This window comes from Danio aesculapii, chromosome 14 (genome assembly GCF_903798145.1).
Source record: "Danio aesculapii chromosome 14, fDanAes4.1, whole genome shotgun sequence".
Classification (NCBI taxonomy): Eukaryota; Metazoa; Chordata; class Actinopteri; order Cypriniformes; family Danionidae; genus Danio; species Danio aesculapii.
Window position 1 is genome coordinate 13,384,651 of NC_079448.1, and position 27,006 is coordinate 13,411,656.

General features: G+C 34.9%; 1 protein-coding gene across 1 annotated transcript in view; it reads left to right on the plus strand.

Annotated features, from left to right (window-relative positions):
- Positions 1-27,006, plus strand: part of mgat4b (alpha-1,3-mannosyl-glycoprotein 4-beta-N-acetylglucosaminyltransferase B) — a 158,561-nt gene that overhangs the window by 100,099 nt on the left and 31,456 nt on the right. Inside the window, exons 7-9 of the mRNA XM_056472938.1 lie at positions 10,647-10,777; positions 20,262-20,369; positions 22,770-22,963. Coding sequence (XP_056328913.1) covers positions 10,647-10,777; positions 20,262-20,369; positions 22,770-22,963 — 433 coding nt within the window. The remainder of the gene's footprint in view (positions 1-10,646; positions 10,778-20,261; positions 20,370-22,769; positions 22,964-27,006) is intronic.

Consider the following 27,006-nt stretch of genomic DNA (forward strand, 5'->3'; position numbering starts at 1 on the left):
AATGACTAAAAATACTAATTTGTGGATCTCCTTACTTCCGGGTGCAGCTGTGGATGGTGTATTCTGGGAAATTTTCTCACCCCTTGGTTTCTAATGTGTGGTCCTGAAAAATCTTCGTTTGAAGGGGTGTATACTCTTTGTATACTCAAATACCCTAATGAGCAAAATCATGATTATATACCATTAGAAATATAACAAACACAAATTATATTTGTGTGCCAATATGTCACTTAACTTTAGTATGGATCTATTCACTAGCTGGGCTCACTTCAAATGGTAACACTTTATTTTGATGGTCCATTTGAGTATCAGAAGACTGCCTGCTTAATAATTGCTGATACTGCTCCTTCAACAGACATTTAACTGACTATAAGAAACTTTGCAAGTACAAGTCAACTTACACTAACCCTAACCTAAAAGTCTACTTATAATCTAATGAGAATTAGTTGGCATGTAGATGCAATGTAACTTAAATTCAACAAAATCAAAAAAAGCGTGACCCTTCAAAGTGTAATGTCTGTAATTATGAGATTCAAACTAGTAAAAAATGTCCTTCGCACTTTTCCTACTTGTACAAATTAATTACAGATTTATAGAAATTATCTTGTCTTGTCTCCAGCTAAATAACTCGCCATGTTAAAAAACTCAATCATCTCAAATTAGTCTATTGAACGTGACAGTTCACTATACTCGAATGGCTTCCATATTCAGCAGCTCTCAGATTTGCATCAACAGATGTACATGTAAATCAGATTTCCAAAGAAGTAAAGAGAATGTCTTCAGAAATATGTTTGAGGTGTTTTGCTATGCACGAAACCACTATATTTCAATATGTTGCATATATTTGCTTGGTATTTTCAAAATGTGGAGCAACACGTCCTGTGTGATTTGCGTGTACCTTCCGTGTGCAAACCTTGCGTTTTAATCAGGAAGTTAAAAGTGAAGAATGTATTTGTTTGGATATTAGAACCCATCAAACTGGGATATACTGTATGAAATCCAACTGTAAATCACACTGGTAGATTTGACATCATGATAAACTGGGGCTCTTTTACACATTGTAGTGTTTTTTTAAGGTGTCTTTTTTTTTAAAGGAAATGCCCTTTGTTCCCAGAAGGTGTAGTTCAGTTAACTGCCAGCAGGAGCTTATGGGAACATAAACCAGATAAACCTGGTTTAACCTCATTCCACAGTTCATTACACTGAAGACAGCGTGAAATGGTGTTCACATCCTACATTACTTTCATATTATGAAAGATATTAAAGTAGGCAGGGCTTTTAACTTTGGTCATCAAGGCAAGTAAATTAAAAAATTGTGTTAGTTATGGGTTGCCTGACAAGAGTGAGATTTTAATGACATGGATGGAATCCTTCACACAATTCAGTTTTAATTCATTGAAATGCTTAAAGGAATTGTTCATGCAAAAATGAAAATTTACTGACAATTTACTCTCCATCAAGTGGTTTCAAACCTTTTATGGGTTTCTTTATTCTGTTAAGCACTAAAGAAGATTTTTTTTTTGAAGAAAGATGAAAACTTGTAACCATTGACTTCCATAGTAGGATAAACAAATCTACGTACAGTAAGTCAAAGGTTACAGGTTTCCAGCTTTTTTCAGTATATATCATCTTTTGTGTCCAACATAAAAAAAAAGCCAAGCAGGTTTGGAACAAGTAAAGCATGAGTAAATGTTGACAGAGTTTTGTGTGAACTATCCTTTGTTAAAATTTACGTTTAACGTAAAGATTTTATTCACAGTCAATGTTCTTATGATTGTGAATCTTGCATAATAATGTACATTTTAAAATTACTATTTTAATTGACGCGTTTACTTTTTCTGTAACTTTCAGCCGGCGTAGTATTTATGGGTGCATGTGTTAGAAATTGACTTGTTTGCTCTGATTTTATGAAAGGGAAATGTGCTTAACTGTCATGTTAATATCATTGTCGTATTATTAAGAAAAAAAGAAAAAAGCAAATAGGAGGAACATGTAACTTAAGCTTTAAGCTGCTTACATTGTATTGTTATGTGATGTGAGATTAAGTATGTTGGAAATCGTGAACCCATGTGATTATCCTAATTGTGTGGAAGTAAAAACCTTGCTTTTACATTCATTTAATAATTATTAGAATTTCTTAAGAACATCTTTTTTACTGTGATGAAAATGTGACAGTCTTTGGTGCTATCCAGGTGAATAAATAAGTGATTGTCGCTAAGGATTCACTGGTCTAGTACACGTCATGACTTTTGCAAGCATAAGTGTGCAAACTCTTTTTTTTTTTTAATTGTTCAGCACTCTGCTTTGCGTTAATAGGCCAATTTAATGAATATATTCAAAGAGTTTCAAGATGGATAAAACTATATTTGCATCCTGTATATTACAAATAGATGTTCTGAAAACTGCCAAAGATTGTCGTAGTTATAAGCAAAAAAAAATTAAATAGCTCTTTATTAAACAACCAAAAAACTCAATTAAGTGTTTGAGAGTTTAAGACAAGTTGAAGCTATTTAAAATTATTCTGTCAAGAATATTGTTGTCAGTAATAGTTTGTGAAGATTTCTCTCAAAGTTCTCATTAATGGGAAGTTGCTACATAATTACCTCTGTATATATGACATTTACAACTGAGATTGAATATTGAGTAGGGGGTGGGGATTTATTTTTGCGCTTCTTTCATCTTTCACTGGCATCAACCTAAGGGCTCTATTTTAACGATCTATGCGCAAAGTCTAAAGTGCTCAGCGCAAAAGCATTAGGTGCATGTCAGAATCCACGTTTGTTATTTTAAGGATGTAAAAATTAGGGTTGGGTACCGAAACCCGGTGCCATTATAGCACCGATACCTTTGTAACCGGTATGTACTGGATCAAATCAGCATATGAATTTCGGTGTCTAATTTTGGTGCCACTGGTGCTGCGACAAGGACGTAAGAAGCATCAACGGGTGCATCAAAGGCACACATAGGCGTTGTGTCACATTTAATTCTAAACAACTTTGAGGAATACGGACAGGCGATGTCAGGCGATTGTTATTGTTGCTTAGTGAAGGCGCGCAGTACAGCGCATTCAGCCTGGTTTTCGGTGAGCAAGAGCGACACTCTAGATCAACACGCATGATCGCTTTCATCAAATTTGCTTAAACGAATCATTCTAAAGCGTATTTTACAAGCAGGGATTCTGACACAGCAACGTGCTTTATAAAAGTTGCGTGTAAGGGGGAAACATGCCAAACTTAATGACACATTTGAGGGCTCAAAAAGGCAAAGAAATGACTCTCTCGCGTGCTCTAGGTGTCATGTGCAATCGCTCCCTCGGGCACTCGCTCCCTCTGCTTTCGCGGCACTTGCTCTCTCTGTGACGTTGCTGCGTGCATCAGTTCCCCGCATTCGTCAGAAGTTGACGCCCAAATTGACAGAAGTTAAACTTGAGTCATGTTCATGTTGTGAAACAATAGCAAAATGTCCAATGTTGTCGATGATATTAGACTTCTGTTTTCAAAAGCGATTTTAGCACTTTTAATATAGGAAGTCCTCGGCTATTTTAAAGTCTTTTATTTAGATTAAAGTCTTATTTAAAGACTTAATCAGTTAACTATGAAAGTTGAAATAATTGTTCAAAATATTTTGTAACTGATTTGTTGTGTATATCAAAAATATGCAGTAAATATTTCTTAAGGAGGCTAATAATACTGACCTTAATTTTTATTTTTTTTTAATCAGAAACTGCTTTTATTCACGAAATAAACAATAAGAAATAGGACTTGTTATGACTGCAAAATAATTATTTATTTAGGAAACACTATGAAAATTTTCAGAAACATTATTTTAAATGAATGGGAGGGCAAAATAAATTGACTTCAACTGTTGGCCTATCTGTTAAAGTTTACACGTGCAACAATGTGCCTTGATGTACTTGAATGTTAGAAATGTGTATTCCTACAACAGTACAAAGTTACTTGTGAAATAAATGAACAAGGAATATTATATTGAGTTTAATTTATTTAATTATCTTGTTTATGAAGACTGCAGAGTGATGCATGAAAAAATGACTTCGAATAATTTAAGTATTTTTTGATATATATATGTTAAAATGTGCTCCCAAAAGTACGTGGCCCCTGCCCGCACCCCCACAGGTTAGTAGTAAGCTAATGTAATTTCATGATGCAAATCTTAAATTCATGCTAACCAACAAATGATCAAAGAAAATATATTCATGTAATTCAAATATATAAAATATGAATTGATGTTTACTTTAATCTTAAATTATATTGTTCTATTAAAATAATTTTTAAAAAGATTTTGTTAAATAAAAGATTTTTCTAGAGTCATTCACCATAATTTTGTGGCTAAAAAGTATTGGTTCAGGCACCGTTTTGGCACCGGTATAATTTAAAAGTATCGATTTAGCACCGATATCAAAAAAACCCAAACGATACCCAACCCTAGTAAAAATATGCTCAGCGACCTCAGTGCATAGTCTAACAAGATTGTACTTACTCTCTTTATGAGTTATGATTTGAACATATTGTGTATTAAACCAATCAGAGTCACATCTCCCATCCCCTTTAAGAGTCAGTTGTGTCACACCATGGTGCATTTGGTATTTTTATGGTGGACTTTGTAAGTGGAAAAACTGAAGATTTTTAAAAATTATTATAATTTGTTTTTTGGAGTTATAAACTTGCACTCATCAGTTGTTTACCTTAAAACTAACAATGTGTGCTAGCAAAATATTCATACATTTTGAACCATTTTAGGTAAAAAAAAAATATGAAGACATATTAGCCCTACTAGTTTCATATAATATATCCAATTAGTCCAATTTAAAAAAATCTTTACTTCTTAAGAAAAAAATAAAGAAAACACCAGTTAAAAAGCCTTTATCTTAATCTTTTGTGAGTCTGGCCTTGGAAGAAATAAATCTTTTAAGAAATAAAATACTATATGGTCAGTTTTGATTTTGCATGATCAAAGAAGAACTGCAGGCAAAATTGCCGTACCATCACAAGAAAAGAAAGCGTTCATTAAGTCAGCGAGTAATAGAGTTAAAGATCCCTCACACCTGTTATAATGTACTCATTTATTTCAGAGAGAAAGAAAGACAAACAGACTGAGGGCAGCTTCCATGTGGAGGTGAATACTGATTTGACTATTTCAGATAAGACTGTTTCCCTGTAGATTTACCAAGTGTGTGTGTGTGTGTGTGTGTGTGTGTGTGTGTGTGTGTGTGTGTGTGTGTGTGTGTGTGTGTGTGTGTGTGTGTGTGTTTGCGTGAGCAGCTGTCACACTTCTCAGGGACGATGTGAAGGTGAACCAGCGCATGCTCTCGAGACTGAGAACATTTATTACACACACAACCTTGAATAACTGCCAAAGTTTTTCAGAAATGGAAAGCTGAAGATATCATAACGTCTAAAAGCAAAGGCGCTCACAGGGCTTGTAATCTCTCTGCGCCATAAAAAAATCTATCAGGAGTTTATTGCCATTTTATACATTTATTTATTTTGAATTATTTATTATAATTAATTATTGATCTTAAATAATTGTGCCTGGGCTGCGTTCGGTTTGACTTTGTGTTTTCATTTAGTGTGTGTGCACGCATGTGTGTGTGTGTGTCAGATCAATACTCCAGCACTAATGGTCAATGTTAGCCTGTGGGTGGGTTATGCACTGGTGAGTGATCCTGCTGATGATACTAAACTAGTCTTCAGATCGTCGAACTGCTCACTATGCTATACTAGACCTGCTATTAAATCCATTCAAATTAACTGTACAGTATAATTTTAAATAGACATAGAGCTTATTTATGAGCATTGTACAGTATATGGACCAAGATCCATCTGAAATGCATAGTGCATCAGCCTCCTTGTCAAACTTTAGCAATGCAGCTGTACTGTCTTGTGGTCAGTAATCAAAGACAGGCAGCATTGACTACAATGAATTGGGATGTTCCACATGGAGATGTGTACAGTATATTGTGTGCTAGCAACTATTTTACAAACACACTGTCACTGGGTTTGTACCTAAAGTACATATTGGTAGCTACTAAGTTTTAAAGTACTAAAAACTACCTTGAAAGTACCAATGTGGATCTTTTTGGTACAAAACAATGACTGTAAAAAATATGGACGACGCAACAGCGCCTTTTCCCATTGAACGTTTTGAAGGCAAAACATCTTATGACTGGCACAAGCTGTTGCAAAAGACTGCTGAAATTGGAGCCTGGGCATGCGCAGAAGGGACTACTAGATGGAGCCAGAGGCAGAGCCACGGAATAAAGCCAACCAAACGCTTGTACGTCAAATCAACCACGCCCATGAACTTCTCACTTGACCGCCGGTATCTGCACTGTAACAAAGGCTCGCTAATATAAATATAAGCACTTGCATTTAAAAACACGTAATAATATGCGATTTATTAAAACTGTGTGACGTAAGCTGTTCTTAATAATTTATTAAAACTATATTTGTTGGACTGCAGAAATAAACGATCTTTCATACACTCTAGCCAGAGTTAGACTCAGATATGAGCACAAAAATAATTTTTTTATAATGGGCTGTTGGTATTTATTATCTTCATAGGGGTTGAAATATCACGTGTAAAATATGAATAATAACTTGTTACCAAGACATACATTTTAGGAAAGTTTTTACGTTTAATTACCAATCAACAGGACCCAAAATATACACATCATGGACAGCTATTTGCCATGCGGGAAAAAATTGTGCATTTCAAATATGTAAACACAGCAAGATTTCTAAATATCAACAGGATATTTACACATCCCATCCCTGCTATATAAAATAATCCTTGTCAATTTGTACAATAAACTTAGCAGTATTAATACATCAACTGATGTCTATAATATAAGCCTGATATCAGCTGCTGCAACATCTCTTGTATATTGTTTATCTTTTTTTTTTGCCTCTGTTTATATTTGGTTTATACCATGCCTTAATATCTGGAAAATAGGAATTTACCTTCATTTGAATGTTTAGTAGGTGTTTTTTCGAATAAAAATCCAACGATACATAATGTGTATTAATAATATATAACATTTACAGCTCTATTTGTTATGTAAGATTCTGTTTCTAGAAATTCAGTAGATTAACTCAATAACATACCAAAACTCAAAATGTCAGAGACGTCCTGTAAGTCAAGTTCAAGTAACATTACAGGAGATCAATGTGGAGATAGGCTAACATTAGTTTTGTCTTCCTAATTATTATTTCAGACCCATAAAGAGAATTACTGCTAGGTAGCGATCACCTGTATTTTCCCCATCATGGCTAGGTGTGTATCAGCAAACTATTAAAGCCTGATAAAGCCCTGACCTTACTGAATAAACAGTGTTCCACCAGATCCTGTAGGTCAGAAAGTATAGTTTACCACTGAACTCATTTTATCATGATAAAGTAACACAGAACTCAAATAATAACACTTCAGTCTCCTCTAAAAGCTCAGACAGACTGTTTAGAGATACTGTCAATCACAATGACACGTCCCGTTTTTATAGCATTATATTACTCGCTAAAAACATACTCTTTATAAAAATGAAGATCTGCACCTATGTCAGCATGATCACCAGTGCCTTAATTGACCAAAAACATCTTTCGGGAAATTTTATTGCAAGTGTAATTAATTATTTTTTTATTTGGGCTTAAGTCTCGTTCATTAACATGAAGGAGGAGGGCTTTATGACTTGTACTGCAGCCAGCCCACAGGGGGCTATCTAACGGCCGGGACCTTCACTCCAAAGGAGACGTGAGACACACTTGGTACAAACTAGTACCTGTGAAAAGGTACTGCCCCAGTGACAGGTTTTATACCTTTATTTCAAAGAGTGTAGTAAAGTAAAATAGTGGCAGAATGTGTATTTGCCTTTGAATTGTAACATAATTAGATGTTTTTATGTGTAGCATGCGTGATGCTTCAGCCAATGTGTTATTTATATATTACATGGGTATTAAATGTAAAAAATAATAGGAATATCATGCAATTTGGTGCCATTTGTTCCAATTCTTTGTGTTCTGCTCTCTAGTTTTGGTCCCACTTTATATTAAGTGGCCTTAACTACTGTGTACTTAAACTAAAATTAGCCATTCGATACAGTGTACGTATTTAGTAAATACATTTTTACATTGTACTTATACTTGATTAAATGCCTGAATGTACATCTAAAAAAAATAATTTTTTGTAATTACATTTATATTGATATCTAAACTTATATTTACAGTTAAACTTGCCCATACCAACAAACCTTTTTCTATCCCAACCCATATCTCACCTCAAGAGAACCAGAACTGTTCTCCAATACATTATTAACACGTTAAGTATATTGCATTTATATTTTGATGTGCTGTATATAAGTTTTTCGACTATTTTAAAGCATGAAAATACTGTAATATGTTTGCAGATATTTAAAAAACATGCTACAGTAACTGAACATTATTGTTTATCTTTAAAACAATGCTAAAGTCAGTTATTGTGCTTTGAAAATGTGCTTTCCGTGCCGGAACGTCAGTCTTTGTTTTGGTCATTTAACTCTCTCAATGCCAATTTAGCCAATTCCATTTCAGCACCCCAGGTTGCTTTTGTGGAAAACAAAGTATTTCATTCATTCAGTCAGTCAGAAAGACTCTCAAAACATGCGTCCGTGACCAAAATGTGACCTCCGGTGTTAATTAGCAAATAATATAATGCATAAATATTCTAAACGTAAACATTAGGTGAGCAGGTTACATCGTAACTCTGTGTCCTTATAACATGCTACGTGATGAGATTTGCAGTGATAAGCAATTTGGTGTTTGCACCAGACGAAACACGACAGAAATTTAAATATAGCCATTCAGAAGCACAGAATAGTGCTCTCACTGCATCCTAACGAAATGGTAAGGTTCATAATCAAATTATACATAATAAACCACTTTAACATTATTAAATGTAGATGCTGAATCACTGATATGTGTTGGCTTACACAGTTCTAAAGTTCAGTTTCACATGGTTGATTTTATTTTCATGATCTGAGGTAAATTACAGTGTCTGCTGCTGCTTTCAGTACACCGAAAAAAGTGTTGCATGCAAAACTTTTGCAAACAATTTATTTGTGTTGAATTTAAACAAACTAATTAAATTTAATTATGCTCAACTCAATTTGTTTGTTTAAATTCAGCCCAAATAAATTGTTTACAACCACTTAACGTAAAAAAAAATTGAGTAAATCCAAGGAATCATCTTTGAATAATTTTTTTCAGTTTATATGGCAATAAATTTCATGTAAAATGGCACTTGATCTCCCATGGTTAGCATTTAACACTGAAGCACATGAGGGATACTTAAAGTGATTATTGTCATTTATCCTGTCGTTCAGCTGTGTTAAATAGAAGCCGTTTCTAAAAGAGAAATTTCAGGTGTTGGTTAGGACAAAACTGCTTAGTTATCTATAGCATGCTGTTGCTTTTAATTAAAAAACGGTTCAAATCGGCCTTAAATCAGCATTTAGGCGCGGTAGTCAGGCATACTCACGTCAATGTGGCAACCTGCTTCAGAGGAGGAGCCGAGTGAAAATGTGTTTAATCAAGGAGTGCAATACCAAGTTCAACCATTAGGTGTCAAACTTACATACTGCACCTTTAAAATAAAGTGGGATCGAAATTTTTAAAACTGTATCAGGCCAACAATTATCAGAGTCTGAATTTTGTTTTGTTCTAATTGGCCTGTTTTGACTGGGTATTTACTTTCCCTTGATTTACATGAGAATGAGGAAAAAGTGTTTGTGGCTTGCTGTTTGTCATTTCCATGTAATGAACTCTTATCGTCCAGCTATGCCTAGGTATAACGAGATTTTCATTTTATGGCATCTTTAACTTTTGTCAGGTCATGTCATGTACAGTGCATTGTGGGTTAAAATACCCATCCGAATTGTTCAGACACAATATGCATAGTAAAGACTACAGTAGTATGCTTTTCCAGACAAACATGTCCGTGAAACCTAATCTGTTGGATGAATAGATCAGCAGCTGATGTGTTTTGACATCGGAGAGCCAGGATTTCTCTGTGTGAGATGCCGTCCTGTGGTTGATGTCACTCTGTAATTCATAATGCATAAAAACAGATGTCACTTCTATTGCAGAGGATCAAAAATGAATTGATTTACTGGCTGGAGTTTTGCCCTAGGCAAGCAGAAATGGCCACATCAGATCCTCTGTGACCTAAAAACTTAATTAGAAGCCAATAAAAACGGCTGCAATGGAGAAGAGTAACATCCTTCCTGCCGAATCTGATCTTATTTCACTTGATGAATTGAATTAATCTCATGTTTTAAGAAAAATGTTACATTCATGAAGAATATGTAGTTATTTGCTGCTCTTCCCTAGTAAAAAAAAAAGCCTTGAATCGTTAATATGAAAATGTAATTAATCTCAGAGCACCGTTTCTCTTTGAATTCATTAAATATTTTTCACTCTTCATCTTTCCTCCCTCGAGTTTCCTGTCTAAATCCTTGTTGAAAGTCCAAATCTATATGAGTTTAGATTTTTCACTCCAGTCCAGTTTGCCCTGAAAACCTCCCTCAGGGTGAATGTGTTTCTGCTGATGTTATTAGTCTTGTGTGTGTGATTTTCATGAATCTCTTTTCCTCTTTTTAGGTAAAATGTTCAAGTCATTAGACCTGCCGCTGATCGTGGAGTTCATGCTAATGTTTTACAAAGACAAGCCCATTGATTGGCTGTTGGACCACATCATGTGGGTGAAGGTGTGCAACCCGGAAAAAGATGCGGTAAGAATTATTATTATTATTTGTTTTACTTACTATATGAATCTTTCCTAAAAGGGTTAGTTCACACAAACATTTTAATTTATTAATTGTTCTCCCTAATGTCGTTCCAATCCCTCTGAGACATTAGGTCATCTTCACAAATTAAGATATTGCAGATGAAATCAGAGAGCTCTCTCATTTTCCATAGTCAGCAATGTTTACAAGATGTTCAAAGTCCAGGAAAGGAACATCAGAGCATTCCAGGTTCAACTTTAATCATGTGAAGTAGCACTGGGCCGATAAACGATATCATATAAAATCGCCATCAAATTTATGTCAGTACAAATTATAAGCTCTGGACTTTTTTTTACCCTATATTGATTAAGAGCCAATCACACAGCAGAAATGTACAACAATGGGAATCTAAAAGTGTGTTGATATAAGAGATGTACCGAATTTTCAGCCACCAAAAATGTATCGGCCGAAAATATGTTATGTCATTTATGGACCCTCTAATTTTTGTGGCTTTAGTCATTGTTGGGGTACTCTTTTAAATATGGAAGCATATACAACTTATATTGAAATATATATCGTTAACGTATGGAAAATAACTACCAAGATTGCATTTTTGCCATATCGCCCAGCCCTAATGTGAAGCTCCGTAAAAAAAATCTTAATATGATTACAGTTGAACTACTGAAGTGACATTAAATATATTGACTATATATTGAATATAATGTTTTTGTTTCCTTTCTGGTCATTAAACACCTAGTGTCCATTGTTGTCTATGGAGAATGAGAGAGCTTTTGGATTTCATCTAATATATCATAAATTGTGTTATGAACAAGACTAAAGGTCTCAGGGAGATTGGAACAACATGAGGGTGAATAATTAATAACAATTATTTTCATTTTTGGGTGAACTAACCCTTGAATATATATGTAAAAAAAGTTTTGCGTAATCATGAGCTCATATAAATCTCTATTACTGTATTTCCATTATACTGTATATATTAGCAGATATACATGTTGTAAGATGCTCTGCCTGGATTCAGAAGATTAGTTGTATTATTTAATACCTTGTTTGTAAACTCTGCAACCATAAAAGCTAAACACTCCAATCCAAATTAATCCCTAAATTAGTCAAAAGTAATTACATAATGATCCACAATCATCCTTTCGGGAACTGTGCTCTGCAAAAAATAAAATATAAGAATAAGCAGGTAAAATCTTATTTTTTTCCCCAGTTTATCTTATATTTTAACTTTTCAGTTGTGAGATTCTGCTTGGTATTTGTATAGGTGAGCAATAATCAAAATTATGTAATAAGCAGTCTTTCTAATGGCCACTGTGTAATTGTAATGACCTGGAGGAACAAGCAAATAATGTCTTGAGTGAATAGTAAAACTATCAACCTTGTTACTGATTTAAACAGTTCTGATCATGCCAGTGTGTTGTCCATATGGAAATAGAAAGGTGAAGCAAATGTATTTCATTCTAATAGACACTTTAAGTTGTTTTGTGGTATTTATTTGGTGTAAATAATCCTTTATTTGTTGATATTATGTCTCATTAGTGTACAATTAGTGGAAAAAAGTTATTGATTCAGGTCTCAGAGGATTGAAATGATATAAGGACCAGAGTTTTCATTTTTGAGTGAACTAACCCTTTAAGATATAAGTAAAAAGATTTTTATAATCTTGAGCTCATATAAATCTCTATTACTGTATTTTAATTATATATATATATTAGCAGATATACATGTTGTAAGTTGCTCTACCTGGATTCAGTAGATTAGTTTTATTATTTAATACCTTGTTTGTAAACTCTGTACCGTAATAGCTATCTAAACACTCCAATCCAAATTAATCCCTAAATTAGTCAAAAGTAATTACATAATGATCCACAATCATCCTTTCAGGAAGTGTGCTCTGCAAGAATAAAATAAGAGAATAAGTGGGAGTAAAAGCTTACATTTTCACCACTTGATATTATATTTTAACTTTTTTTTCAGTTTTGAAATTATGGATATTTGAATAGGCAATCAATATTCAAGCATATGTAAGATTACATATACACATACATATATAGATTAGTTTTATTATTTAATACTTTTAAATGTTATTTAAATGTATCCGATTCTGATAGACACTTTAAGTTGTTTTGTGGTATTTATTTGGTATAAATAATCCTTTATTCGTTGATAAAATGTCTCTTAGCGTAAAATTAGTGGAACAAAAGTTATTGGTTCTATACTGCCCCATAGCATTCATTTTCTCCTAAGAATCTTTAAGTATGAAGCGTGTATGATAATGGGCAGTATTTATAATACAAGTATTTCAAATTCGTATTTCAAATACAAAATAGTATTTTGTCATTTGTATTTGATAGGGTTTATTGAAATGGCTTAATATTTTGTATCAAACTACTTTAGTATTTTTAGTATCTTGTATTTTAGTATTTTTAATATACTGTAAAATACTTTGTAAGATGTGTACAGTACATGAGGGCATCTTAAAAATGAGGCCTCAGATTGATACTTTCTCTGTTATTTGCCTAGGCTTGAGATATTGATTAATATTGAAGAAGGTGGTGAATGCTTGGAGTATAGATAGAAAATATGCAATGCAAATAAAGAAAATAACAGACAAACGGCAGGGGTATATTTGAGAGCAAGTCCACAATAATTTAAAATAATATACTGCACAATGCTCAGACCAGTAATATGTAATGGTCGTATAGTGTACAATGCATTAGCATCTTTGCTTAAGAAATGAGATGGAATAAAATATTAGTCCAAAAACAGGAATTTGGAGCCTACAACAGATAATCATTCTCAGTCTCAGTGCTGCAGGTGGAATTGCAAAGGAAATTTAGAAATAAAAAAACACCTAAAGACTGTGTACTGGTGCTCACTAAGGGGGTAAACTGAGACACTTCCAGTTAAGCAATAACTGAAAAACTCTTGGGAAAATGAGTAAACTGCACAAATGATAGTAGTTTTGGATGGATTGTGAATGTAGATGCCAAGACAATAAGACAACATAAAAATAAGTCCTACAGTGGCAATACCTACAATACTTCATTGGCTGTTTCAAATGCCAGTAGCTGATAAAAAAAATATTATTTATAAAAACCATGGCTGTCAAAATTAGTGTGTTAACGCATTTGATTAATTTGAATGCGTTAAAAAAATAACGCAAATAACGCAGTTGCAGATTTTTTTTTTCCCTGTTGTGGCCGACGTGTGTTCAGGGACGGCTCATGCATAGAGGTGACCTAGGCGGCCCCCGGTCCTCACTTTCATCCGCTACACCCCCTCCCTCACGGTCCTCACTTTCATCCGCGAACCGGTCACTTTTGGGTTGAGGGCGGCGTGATTGCCATTTGCCTATAGCGCCAGTTCAGCTTGCTCTGGCCCTGCGTGTGTTTAACGTGCAAAGAAATTTGGATAAGACCAAGGACGTGCTTTTAGAAGGAAAGTTTCAGCATAAAACAGTTAATGTCGCATCATCAGGCTATTCTGCGTTTCCTCCAGAGTTTCATGCAATCTCGGGTGTTTAATTTTTAATCTTTAGACTTTAACTGCAGTTCACTCTCATTCAGGATGTTTTAATGGAATTTGATAAAGCACGGCGAACAGAAAGAAAAACCTCAACATTTTGGGACTCGCGTGATCCCTTAAGGTAATCAAAAATGGCTGCTTACATGGTAGACTCTTAATCAGTATTATCTTAATCATAAAAGCGCAGTATTGGTGTCCATGTAAATGTACTCAGTGAAAGTGGCAGATGAAGTCACAAGCTGTCAAAGACAGCCCATTTCTCTGCCTTTAAGCTGCTTCTATGAGCCCTCACATTTCATAACACATTTGACGTGTTTCCCCCCTACAAGCAACTTTTGTAAAGCGTCTGCTTCACGTTGCTGTGTCGGAATCCTTGCTTGTTAATACAGCCATACTTTAGAACGCTTAGTTTAAGCTAATTTGATGAACGCGATCGTGGGTGTTGATGAATCTGAAGGGATCCCTTGCTCACTGGGTGCGCTGTACTGCGCGCGCGTTTTCTGTGTCTGTGTGGGTGTCTGTCTGTGTGTCTGTGGGTCTGTATGTGTTTGTGTGTTTGTGTTTGTGTGTGTGTTTGTGTGTGTGTGTGTGTGTGTGTGTGTGTGTGTGTGTGTGTGTGTGTGTGTGTGTGTGTCTGTGTGTCTGTGTCTGTGTCTGTGCGTGGTACTTACAGGCATGTGTTTTTATTTCTGTAATAAATAAGGTGTTTTGTGATTAATCATGACTAATTACGTTTTGTGATTAATCATGATTAATTACAAAAAAAGTTATTAATTAATTAGTTAATTTTTGTAATCATTTGACAGCCCTAATTAAAATATTAAAATTATATGACCAAAAAATGAATACCCGATATATCATCATTTTAAAATGTAAGTTAAGCGGTGGTGTCAAGTTTGCTAGACATGCAATGGATAGAAACACAATGAAGAGATTTCATGTTTTTTACAGTGATGAAAAGAGATCATCTTTAAGATTGAACATTCTGTATGAAACCTGTACAAAATGTATACTAAAATGAAAGAAAAACAAAAGTTTATGAATACCTCCTTATCGACAGGAGTAGAGGTGAATGAGTTGGCAGAGAAGCTGAAATAAACTTGCTCAGAGAAAAGCTGTAGTTATCAAACATTGTTTACTTTACTAAGTGAGTTTAATGGTGAAGGGATTGATTGAATAGGCCCATTGATAGAAGGTTTGCGAAGAAATTTCATGCTCCTTTGTAAAAGTATCTTGTTGTATTTTTTAAAATACAAAATACAGTATTTTATTTTGATACATATGTGGCTGCTGTATTTTGTAGTTTTTTTTATACTTATAAAACTGAGGTATTTGGTATTTTATTTTAATATACATTTCAATGTATTTTTGCCCATTACTGATAAAAAGCCCATGTTGCATTGAAATGGCAAAATGAACTAACTTTTGTCTGATAGATTGTGTAAAATCTTCGAGAAAGGGTCTTTGCATTTTAAAATTACAGGTGCATGTGTTTGTTAACAAATTATGACTAATCTTTTAAGACCACAGAAAACATCTGTTAACAGTTTCCATATTTTATTATTCACAAGTGTTTTCCATTTATTTACGGTTGTGAATTGCATTATGCAAACTTTTATGTTCAAATTCAACAGTTTAACAAAGTGACTTTTATTGACATTTTAGTAATATAATTTATAAGAAATAATATATAGAATTAAGTCTGTAAAATAACAGAAAATATACTGGCAGTTTATTACAAGGTTTTTGTATTGTTACTCAATACTTCACTTTAAACTGTTAAAAATGTCAATATAAGTCACTTTTTTTAACTTTTCAAGATTAAAAATTGTAGGAAAAAAGATCAATGTCCCATAATGCTATTCAAAATCATAAATAAGAGAGGGGGGGGGTGTAAAATAAAAACATGAATCACAAAATATGGAAACTTTACAGATATTTATTAGTGTAGTCTACGTCAGTGTTTCCCAACCCTGTTCCTGGAGACACACCAACAGTACATATTTTGGATGTCTCCCTTTTCTGACCCATTAACTTCAGGTGTTGGAGTGATGTTATGATAAGTTGATTCAGGTGTGTTTGATTAGGGAGAGAATGAAAATGTGTACTGTTGGTGTGCCTCCAGGAACACGGTTGGGAAACACTGGTCTACGTAGTGTATCTAAACAGAATGGAAGAACTAGCTGATAGTTGATGGTTTATCCTTTACTCACCGTTGTGATATCTCAAACTCATACAACTTTCATTCATATCTGAAACACAAGTGTGGGTATTTTTATATTCTGAGAAATATCATTTCTTTATTCTACCAAACCGCTCATGCTTCAAAAGATTCATGATGACATTGTAAAAAAAACTCCATATGCACTGAGCAGTTTCTTCCAAGGTTTCTAAAGAAATGGCCTTGCTCAAGATTAATGGCACCATTGGTAAATTTATGCAAAGAAGGCTGTAAAAATACATCATCTTTGTTTATGCTTTTTATGTTTCTGTAAAAGCAAACAAACAAAAAAATTGCTACAAACTACCAACAAAATGTTTTCTTATCAGTACACACTGGCCAAAATTATTGCCGTATTTTTATTCAATGCTTTTATGAAACCTCCTTTTTCCCAGATGACAGACTCTTATTATATAATACCTGAAGGGGTTGAAGGTTGGAGAATACCTGGAAAGAGATCAGAGACCATTTTGTACTTTCTGCATCCTTGAAATAATTTTGCTCCTGCTTATTTTTTTTTTTTTTTACAGGTTGGAGAACTGGGACTGCAATAGCAGGAGCTTACGATTGTGATCAGTAACCCATTTTGTGTTAATACTCATGCAATGTGCATCTTCTTTTAGGTTAATTCACAACGGCACTTACTGTACTTCCAGTTTTAGATAGTATTTCAGTGAAATGTTAGATTTTTGAGGAATTTTTAATCAAAAGTACGTCGATTTTTCACAGCCTTCCTTGCTCAAATTTACCAAGGGTGTCAATAGTTTTAACCGTGCCTAAAGTTGATTTGAATTTTTTTGGTAAACCGAGGCTCATTCATGCGTGCTTGCTGCACATGATTTCGTTTTATTATTAAATTTTTGAATCTTGAAATTTTACGCTGCATCGACTTTCAATGAAGTTACTGAAATCTCTCAGGTTTCACTTTAAAATATCCTCATTTGAGTTTCAAAGATGAATGAAAGACTTATGGGTTTGGAGCCACTTGAGGATGTGCAAATTAGGAGAAATATTCTGTTTCAATCCCTTTAAAGCTGGGAGATCACTCATCATGTGCTTGAATATGACAGAAACAGGTAGACATTTCAACTCTATCAGACATAAAAACTGCATCTCTCTACTTTAGCTGCTCCAAAGAGTGTATCTGAACATACTTTGTATGACTATCAGGTTTTAAAGCTGAAAAGCAAGTCATCTGTGGTTTCAAAAAAATGTCCATACATCTGTTATATGTTTGTGTATATAAATGTCTGTAATATTTCAATGTATATGTGGCTAAACATCAGTTGAAAAAAAAAATTTGATACAGTTTTATGCAAAAATTTGGACACCCCTCCAAGGCTGCATAATAACGTGCTTTTTTTTTTTTTTTTTTATAAGAGAAGACCACAGTGAAATGCTATTTGGTTTCTAGAGAAAGCTAGATAATGTCATATTTTTCAGACAGAAATACGTAGTGTAGCAGCATTGAGATGTTTGAAATTAAGTGCAAACTAAAAAATAGGTTACGTAAAATTTTGGGCACCCTCTCTTTTGTGTCGATTACAAAACCTGTAGTCACTTAATGTCGATTGGTTACAACAACAAAAAATATTTAAGTGACTCAGTAAACCTTAACAGATGCCATCAATCATAAAAAAGGATATTTAAGAGCTGATTGCTAGTTGTGCTTCTCCTTATTGTGAATCTGGAAGTAGCAACATGGGAACCTCAAAAGAGCTTCCTAATGACCTGAAAACTAGAATAATTCACCAACATGAATTGGGAGAGGGATACAAAAAGTTATCATAAAGGTTTGTAGTCTGTATCTCCACAGTCAGAAATATAGTAAGAAAATGGAAGGCCACAGGAACAGTTCTTGTGAAGGTAAGATGTGCTAGACCAAGACAAATATCTGAAAGGCAAAGGTGAAGAATGGTTAGAATAGTCACAGACAAACCACAGAACAATGTTATTGTAGATTGTTCCACAGTCCAGCACACAAAGATCAGCTCAATGGAAGGTGATGCAGAGGAAGACTTTTCTGCATTCCACAACAAGAAGAGTCGTTTGACCTATGCAAAAGCTCATCTGAACAAGACTGAATCATTTTGGAAAAATATACGGTGCACAGATGCCACAACCATAGGCGTTTTGCATGGTGGAAAAAGAACACAGCATTTCAGAACATGGTCCCTGCTGTAAAATATGGTGGAGGATCCATCGTGTTGTGAGGATGTGTGGCAAGCACAGGTACTGGAAACCTCGTCAGAGTTAAAGGTCGCATGAATTCCACCCAGTATCAGCAGATTCTGAAGAACAATGTTCAAGATATCAGTCAAGAGGCTGAGGTTATAACAGGGTTGGATGTTTCAGCAGGACAATGACCCAAAGCACAGTTTTCCAGATCTACCAAAGGAACTCAGGCTCAGATACAATACAATGTTCTAGAATTGCCATCCCAGTTCCCAGACTTGAACATAATTAAAAATCTATGGATTGATATGTAAAGGGTTGTTCATACTTGACACCCATCAAACCTGACTGAATTGGAGAAATTTTGTAAGGAAAAATGGCCCAAAATGCCTTCAGCAAGAATTCAGGGAATTATATTTGACTGTAAGAAGTGTCTACAGGCTGTTATTTCAGCAAAAGGTGGCTGTACAAAAGATTGATTTTATTATTCTGTTGGGGTGCCCAAATGTTTGTACCTGCCTGTTTTTGTTATGATTTAAATTGCATCCCTACTGAAAAAAACAGCTTAAACCAGCCTAGACTGGTTGGCTGGTTGACCAGCCTGATTTTAGAGGGGTTTTGGCCATTTCCAGGCTGGTTTCCAGCCATTTCCAGCCTGGTCTTAGCTGCTTGACCAGCCTAGCCAGACTGGGAGCCCAGCCAAGACCAGCTATGTTCAGCTTAAGCCAGGCTAGTCAAGTTGGTTTTAGCTGGATTTAGCTGGTCATTTTCCAGCTTGACCAGCTAAGACTAGGCTGGAAATGGCTGGAAACCAGCTAAACCAGGCTGGCCAACCAGCTAAAACCAGCCAACCAGCCTAGGCTGGTTTAAGCTGTTTTTTTCAGTAGGGATTGCATCTGTTGGTTAAATAAATGTTGTCAGAACTGAAATGTTGCATTTTCCCAACACTGTAAAACCCCAAAAGTTAAGGTAACTCAAACCATTTGAGGAAACCGATTGCAACAAACCATTTAAGTTCAGAAACTAATCCAAATGAGTACTGTGAACTTAATCCATTTGAGTAAAAGAAGCAATTTGAGCACAGTAAAACCCAATAAATGAAGAGAACTCAAACCAACTATGTAAAACCCTATAAGTTGAGGCAACTCGTACTGTTTGAGGAAACCGATTGCTACAAACCATTTGAGTTAAACTAATCTATATGAGTACTGTGAACTTCATTTAAGTAGAACTAATGAGGTATTCAATTAACTCATTACCTTCAACACTGAGTTCAAAACTTTTTTCAAATGAGTAGAATTAACTTTCAGTCAATTTTGAGGTAACTACACTCATTTCATTTGATGAAGTGGACTGTTGGGTTTTACAGTGTAGGGTATACAATATATCCAAATGAAACTGCTCATTTGAAAGGCCAGCAGGCTATGGTTTGCAATTATGAAAATTATCAGGGGTGGCCAAACATTTGCATAAGACTGTATGAGACTTCTAGAGTGCATTTACATATGATATAATATATATATTTAAATATTCTGTGTCCCACAGAAACATTGTGACAGACAGAAAGCAAACCTACGGATCCGCTTCAAACCGTCTCTCTTCCAGCATGTTGGAACACACTCATCCCTCGCTGGAAAGATCCAGAAACTCAAGGTGATTTCCAACTAAATGTCTTTACTTATTTACATGTATGTGCGCAATCATTTTATAGATTTGCAAGCCTCCGGCACCATAGTCTGCCTCAGGACTATGTTAATTTCTCTTCCGAGATCCTCCAAATTACAAATCACAAAACCCAGCAGGCAGCCGATAAGAGCTCATATCCTAATAAATCAGCTTATGTCCCTGCTCTGTTTTTATTCCCTGTAAATGAAGAGCGTTAGGAATCTCCATGGCCAAGAGTGCTCATATGACTCGCCTGCTCCATGTCGTATTGATTTTTTCCTGTCTGCCGGTGAGCTGGTGAACACATCTGATGCTCTGCTTCCTGAGGGTCATGCTCACTGCATTCTTCCGCCTACGTTTATCATAATACCTGCCTGAATCATTGCTGTTAGTCTTCATCTATAGTCATTCATCTTTTTTATACTAAACTATGAACGCTGTGAAACTATACACACACAGTACATAAACTTGAACGACATCTCAATCTTAATCTGTAGGATTTAATATGGAGTTGTCCACCCTTTGCTATAACAGCTTCAGCTCTTCTGGGAAGGTTTTTAAAGGGTTTAGGAGTGTGTCAGTCCTCTAGGAGTGCATTTGTGAGGTCAAGCATTGATGCTAGACAAGAAGGCCTGGTTCGCAATCTCTGCTATAATTTATCCCAAAGATGTTCAGTCTGATTGAGGTCAGGACTCTGTGCAGGCCAGTCAAGAAAGAACACAGGAAGAAAATGTATTGCGTTTTTTGGGGTGGGAAAACTTTTTATATCAGGATCGCATCGACTAGCAATAAAAAACTGCATGATTTATGTTAGAAATGTGGGTAACAGCTTCGTCTAGGTCACAATTCACACTGTTAGCTACTGGCTTATTCATTCATTCATTCATTCATTTTCTTTTCGGCTTAGTCCCTTTATTAATCCGGGGCCACCACAGCGGAACGAACCGCCAACTTATCCAGCACATGTTTTACACAGCGGATGCCCTTCCGGCTGCAACCCATCTCTGGGATACATCCATACACACTCATTCACACTCATACACTACGGACAATTTAGCCTACCCAATTCATGTACCGCATGTCTTTGGACTGTGGGGGGAAACCGGAGCACCCGGAAGTAACCCACGCGAACGCAGGGAGAACATGCAAACTCCACAAAGAAACGCCAACTGACCTAGCCGAGGCTCGAACCAGCGACCTTTTTGCTTTGAGGCGACAGCACTACCTATTGCGCCACTGCGTCGCACTACTGGCTTATTACCTGCCTATTAATAAGTTATTAACTGTTCATTAGTAGTTATAAAGTATGATCTTAAACTGCATCCCTAATCTAACCCAAAACCTAAACCCAATTACTACCTTACTGACTGTTTATAAACAGCTAATTAGAAATTTATCAAGCTAGTAGTGTTAGTTAATGGTTTGTTAATATTCTGAATTGTGACCTAAACTATAGTGTTCTGAGATGCATACAAACTTCACTGCTAAAACTTAATACTAAGGCTGTAAAGGAACTGAGATCAGAAAAGGTGGAGAAGAGATGCATACAGAAAGGGACAGGCTAATCTTGACAGGATTTTACAGTCTATGAGCACAGATGAAAGAAACGCACTGAATAACAAAAGATGCAGCCATTGAACAAACTTTATCTGACGGGATTCTCATATATTTCAAATAATGCACAGGTCATGTTTATGTATTTGGCCAATTTCCAATACAACCCATAAATCCCACGAAATTGCCTAAATGTTTCAAAGTCTAAAGCTTGAGTAAACATCTATACCTAAAGTACATGATCTTCATCTAATATAATTGTGGTTCTGTTCATTTCATTTTATGTGTGGATTATAGTAAATTAGTAGGGTGTTCAAAAAAATTGATGTGAGAAATATTGTAGCAACACCCTAAATATTGTTCTCTAGGGTCTTAAGGTATTTCTGATTAAAAATTCTGTCATAATAAAAGGAGGAGACGCTGTTACTCCTGCAGTTCTCCAGCAGGAAGATAATGAATTTGCAGTTTTATCCAAGATGTCCACCATTTTAGATTTATAATAGTATGTTTTATGTAGCATTTTTTTCACAAAGTCAATTCCATTTCTAATTCTGATATTATGCAATCTATTTTGAATCACTACCCGAGATAATATGGCTCCATTGTGTGGATTATGATTAAAATGCAGGTTTTGCTTTAAATATGAAATCACTGCATGTTAACCTTTGATAAAGCATTTTATTTCTCGCATACCCTGTTTTTTTAGTAATTTTATTAATAATCTTAGTAATCTATCTGGATTTTTATAACTCTTAAATGACCAGTATGCTGATTAAAAATATTGTACTCCATGGAATTCATGATTGCATCAATATGTGTTGTTATTTTCAACAGGATAAGGACTTTGGAAAGCAGACATTGCATAAAGGTCATGCTAACCCACTGGCTGAGGTCACCACCAGTCTGAAGACATACCAGCACTTCACCCTGGAGAAGGCTTATCTAGGAGAGGATTTCTTCTGGGCTTTTACACCTGTCGCTGGAGACTTCATACGCATCCGCTTCTTCACACCTGTCCGAGTAGAGAGGTACAAACATACTGATGAAAACCCTTCGAGTTTCTTTATTACACATGCATGAATGCCAGCACACTTACAGGCACTCTCCGAAACATAATGAATTACAAAACGATTATGCTGGCTTTTGGCCCAAAACGCAGTATTGCATATGATGAGAGGAGAATCCCTTAATGAGCTCACTTGAAAAAAAAAATCCACTTTCCAATTTCATTTAATATGTATTTTATGAAAAAGCATCATGTTTAGATAAAAAGCTGTCTATGTTTAGATAGATTCTATTAAACAAAAAATAGTTTACTGGGTTGGGTCATCGTTCAGTGCCTGTCAGGCTGTTTAGTTTGTTATGCCTCATGTTGAAGTGAGTATGCCTGATTCAGCATGTAGAATTGCCATTAGCTATTGGTGAAAGAGAGTGCACTGATTGGCTGGAACACAACATTGTGGACTGTCTTCTGTTAAAGGAGCTGGCTAAATATTTGCAAATTATCAGACATATTTGCACAAGATAATTCCCCTGTGGCAAGATTATTAATAGTTTTGGATTTCTCATTAGTTTTAGTTTTTATTTCATATTGACTATTTGTTTTCAAATTCAGTTAGTTTTAATTAATTCTTAGAGATAGATTTACTAGTTTTATTGGATTTTCTATTTTGAAGTTGCTTAGTTTTAGTTTAGTTTTTATTATTTTCAGTATTAGTTTTAGTTTTTATTTCTAAATTAGGATATTTGTTAGGTGCAAGATTCAAAATCATCAGACTAAATAAAAACTCAACCATAGATACATTTTTTGAAACGTGTATTCAAAGGACATGTATTATCAGTTAACCGCTTCTCAAATCTGTTCTCAGTGTACTGTTCTAATAACTGAATAACTCTGTATTGGTTATTTCAAGTCACAGGGGTATCAGGCATGTTAAAAAGTAAGTAGTTTGTGGATAAGAGTGTTCACTGGAGGCGCGAATTATTTCAAATGATTCAGTTCGATTTAGGTGAACTAGTTCAACTGGTTCACTTAGAAGATCCGGCTAAAACAGCGATTTGTTCGCAATCGCGATCACTAATACAGAAATAAAACCTATTATTGGGCACAAATGTGTTAATTTAATTATTTTAAGTCTCTGTATTTAATGCCGTCACTGTGCTGTGGTCATGTCCACTCATTGTTTTTGGTGTGGGAGCTACAGCGAGAATGACTTTATGGCAACAGGATTACAGACTCTGAGGCAGCGTGAAGTAAATACATTTACTTCTAAAAGGCATACAGTAGGCATATATATTAAATACATTTACAAAGATAAATTAGTTTCATTTAGCTTTGTATGTACACAGTACAATTTCCGTTAGTTCTAGTTTTTAAGAAACTCTCGTTTTTATTTTTATTTCAGTTAATGAAAATATTTTTGAATTTCAGTTTTGATTTTTCGTTCATTTTTGTTAACTATAATAACCTTGCTCTGTGGTGAGCGAGAAGTGTGAAAATTGTATGTAAAGGCTACTTTGTTTACAGCTTGTATGTGTGCAGCAATGGTTCCGGTTTTCCCTTTGTGGAATTTAGATGATACTGCCACCTCCGGGCATGGATAATACATCCTCTCATGCAGGCGCAGAGCATATATTCTTGCTTCAGTTGGCTGTCGTCTGTTTGGTGTGTTCACACACAGCTTTTTGGTCCAGGTGGAATAAAGCGCAACTGATATGATGTGACGTTTTTGTTGCCGCTAGTTCTTTGATGTCGGCTTGGTGTGTGTATTGAGCTTATGACGAATAATTTTATGAAATTTTATGAAGTCTAAATGAAATTCTTTATTTGCATTAGTACCATTTTTATGATTGGAGATTGACCAATGTTTGATTTATAGAAATGCAATGCTAAAGTAATTCTAGGCTTGATTGCATTGCAGTTCCCGATCACCAAATGAATTCAGTTACAGAATTTTAAAGGTCTTTACAACCTATAACAGTAGATGAAGCAAATCTCAAAGACACTGACCAAGCAAAAGCAATAGGATAAAAAGAGCAACCTATTTTCCTGTATTTACTAAGAAGTTTTTAATAAAAGCATATGCTCTCTTGCTCTTTTTTTCCTTCCATTCAAAGCACACACCATACAAACACAAACATACACATGCATGCACACAAAAAATTATATATTTTTAAGTAATCGCTTTTTACAGTGCAGATTTAGTATGAATTGATGTGTTCAACCTACAAACCAGCCTTTTCCATTCAAAGTATTGCAGTTAATAATAGTTCTTAGAAACAATTCATTTGTGTTCCTTTAAGTACTGATTTTATTGATTTATGTACTCAAGTACTTTTATTTAGTATTAATCATTTTAATCTATGTTTTATGCACTTTGTATTCCATTGTTTAGTTAATTTAAATAACACTTTAGCTCATTTATTCAGTTGAATCCTATTTAATATTTTTAGTTTTTATTAATATTTTTGAGTATTGCAGTCATTCCCAGTACTGAGTTACGGCTGGAAGCGCATCTGCTGTGTAAAACATATGCCGCAATAATTGGCAACTATGGCAACCTCTAAAATAGAGACTAAGCCGAAGGAAAATGAATGAATGAATGAATGAATGAGTATTGCCATAATAATATTGTTTTAATTTAATATTTATTGATTTATTTAGTTTGTTAAAAATACATGTTTTATCTATTCACTCTGAATGATGTATATTTAATACAATTTATGATTATTATTTCCTATTTTTAATATCCTCTATTTTATTAAATAAATTACATATTCATTATTTGATATGTATTTCCTCCCCACAAAAATCTGTTATACAATCCATAAATTTTGAGTGCCGTTAGTGTGTTTCAAGTCAAGTCGATTGTCATTTTCTTTCCCTGATTTGTTTCTCCCTGTAAATGAAGCAGAAAGACCTGTTGTCCGTTTTTATAATTAAGCTCTTTTTTGCACAGTCTTTCTGATCACGCTGACTCACAGGAGCCGCATAATGCATCAATCATCATGAGCCACAGTCATCCATACATTTTTAACCCTAATGGAGAGTTCATGCATATTTCAGGCATAATTGAGAGCTAATAGCGCTCAGTCTGAATGAGAGCGTTTGCCGATCTCTCACTGGTTTCCTTCATGCTACAGAAGTCACAGATTAACAAGCGCAGGTGTCCATTTACACTCCGCGGCGGCTCTACACATGTAATTATACAGAGAAATCTGCTCGTTTCTCTGAACCAAAGAGAAAGAAGACTGAACGACTGGAAGGAAATTGTTTTTGGACGTTTTAATATGTGGGAATGTCATTACAGATAGCATTTTGGTGTCATCTGTGCGCAAAGGCTTTTCTCAGAACTCATTTTCTTGAGCTGCATTTGTAGATGCATTTAATTAGCTTGTGGGTGAATTTTTTTTTTTTAATCACTTTGTTTGGTATTTCATATAACACAAATGTCAATTTGTTTTCTGGGTTTTTTGTGTACCATACACTGCCGTTCAGATGTCATTTTTTTTATCAGCAAGGATGTATTAAAGGGCACCTATGATGCAAAATCAACTTTTGGAAGCTTTTTGGACAGAACTGTGTGTAAGTATAGTGTGTCCATGGTCATATTGGAGTGAAATAAACTCAAGTCTCTATTTAAATTTCCTATTTAAAGGATCCAAATGTCATTGATTTTAAGGGCCCACTGCAATGTGTTGTAGCAGTGCGGTTTTCCCTGCCAGCCAATATTGACTGATTGGCACATATTCAGAATCAGAATCGGTTTTATTGCACACAAGGAATTTGTTTTGGCTACAGAAGCTTCCAGTGTACATGAAGTGACAAGTGACAACACGAAAATAAATATGAAAAAAGATGATAAACATTAAACTGAGATGCAGTTAGACAAAAAGCTCTGGATGTTGATATTACTTCAGTATTAAAATGTATAAACCACATGTCCACATGACAGGATTTGCAAAGAAACTGGGATTAAGTGTTCTGTTTAACTCTTTGTTTTAACTAGCTTTGTATTTTTTTATAGAATTTTGAACTATACTTTTTGATCTATGTCAAAGACTATAGAAA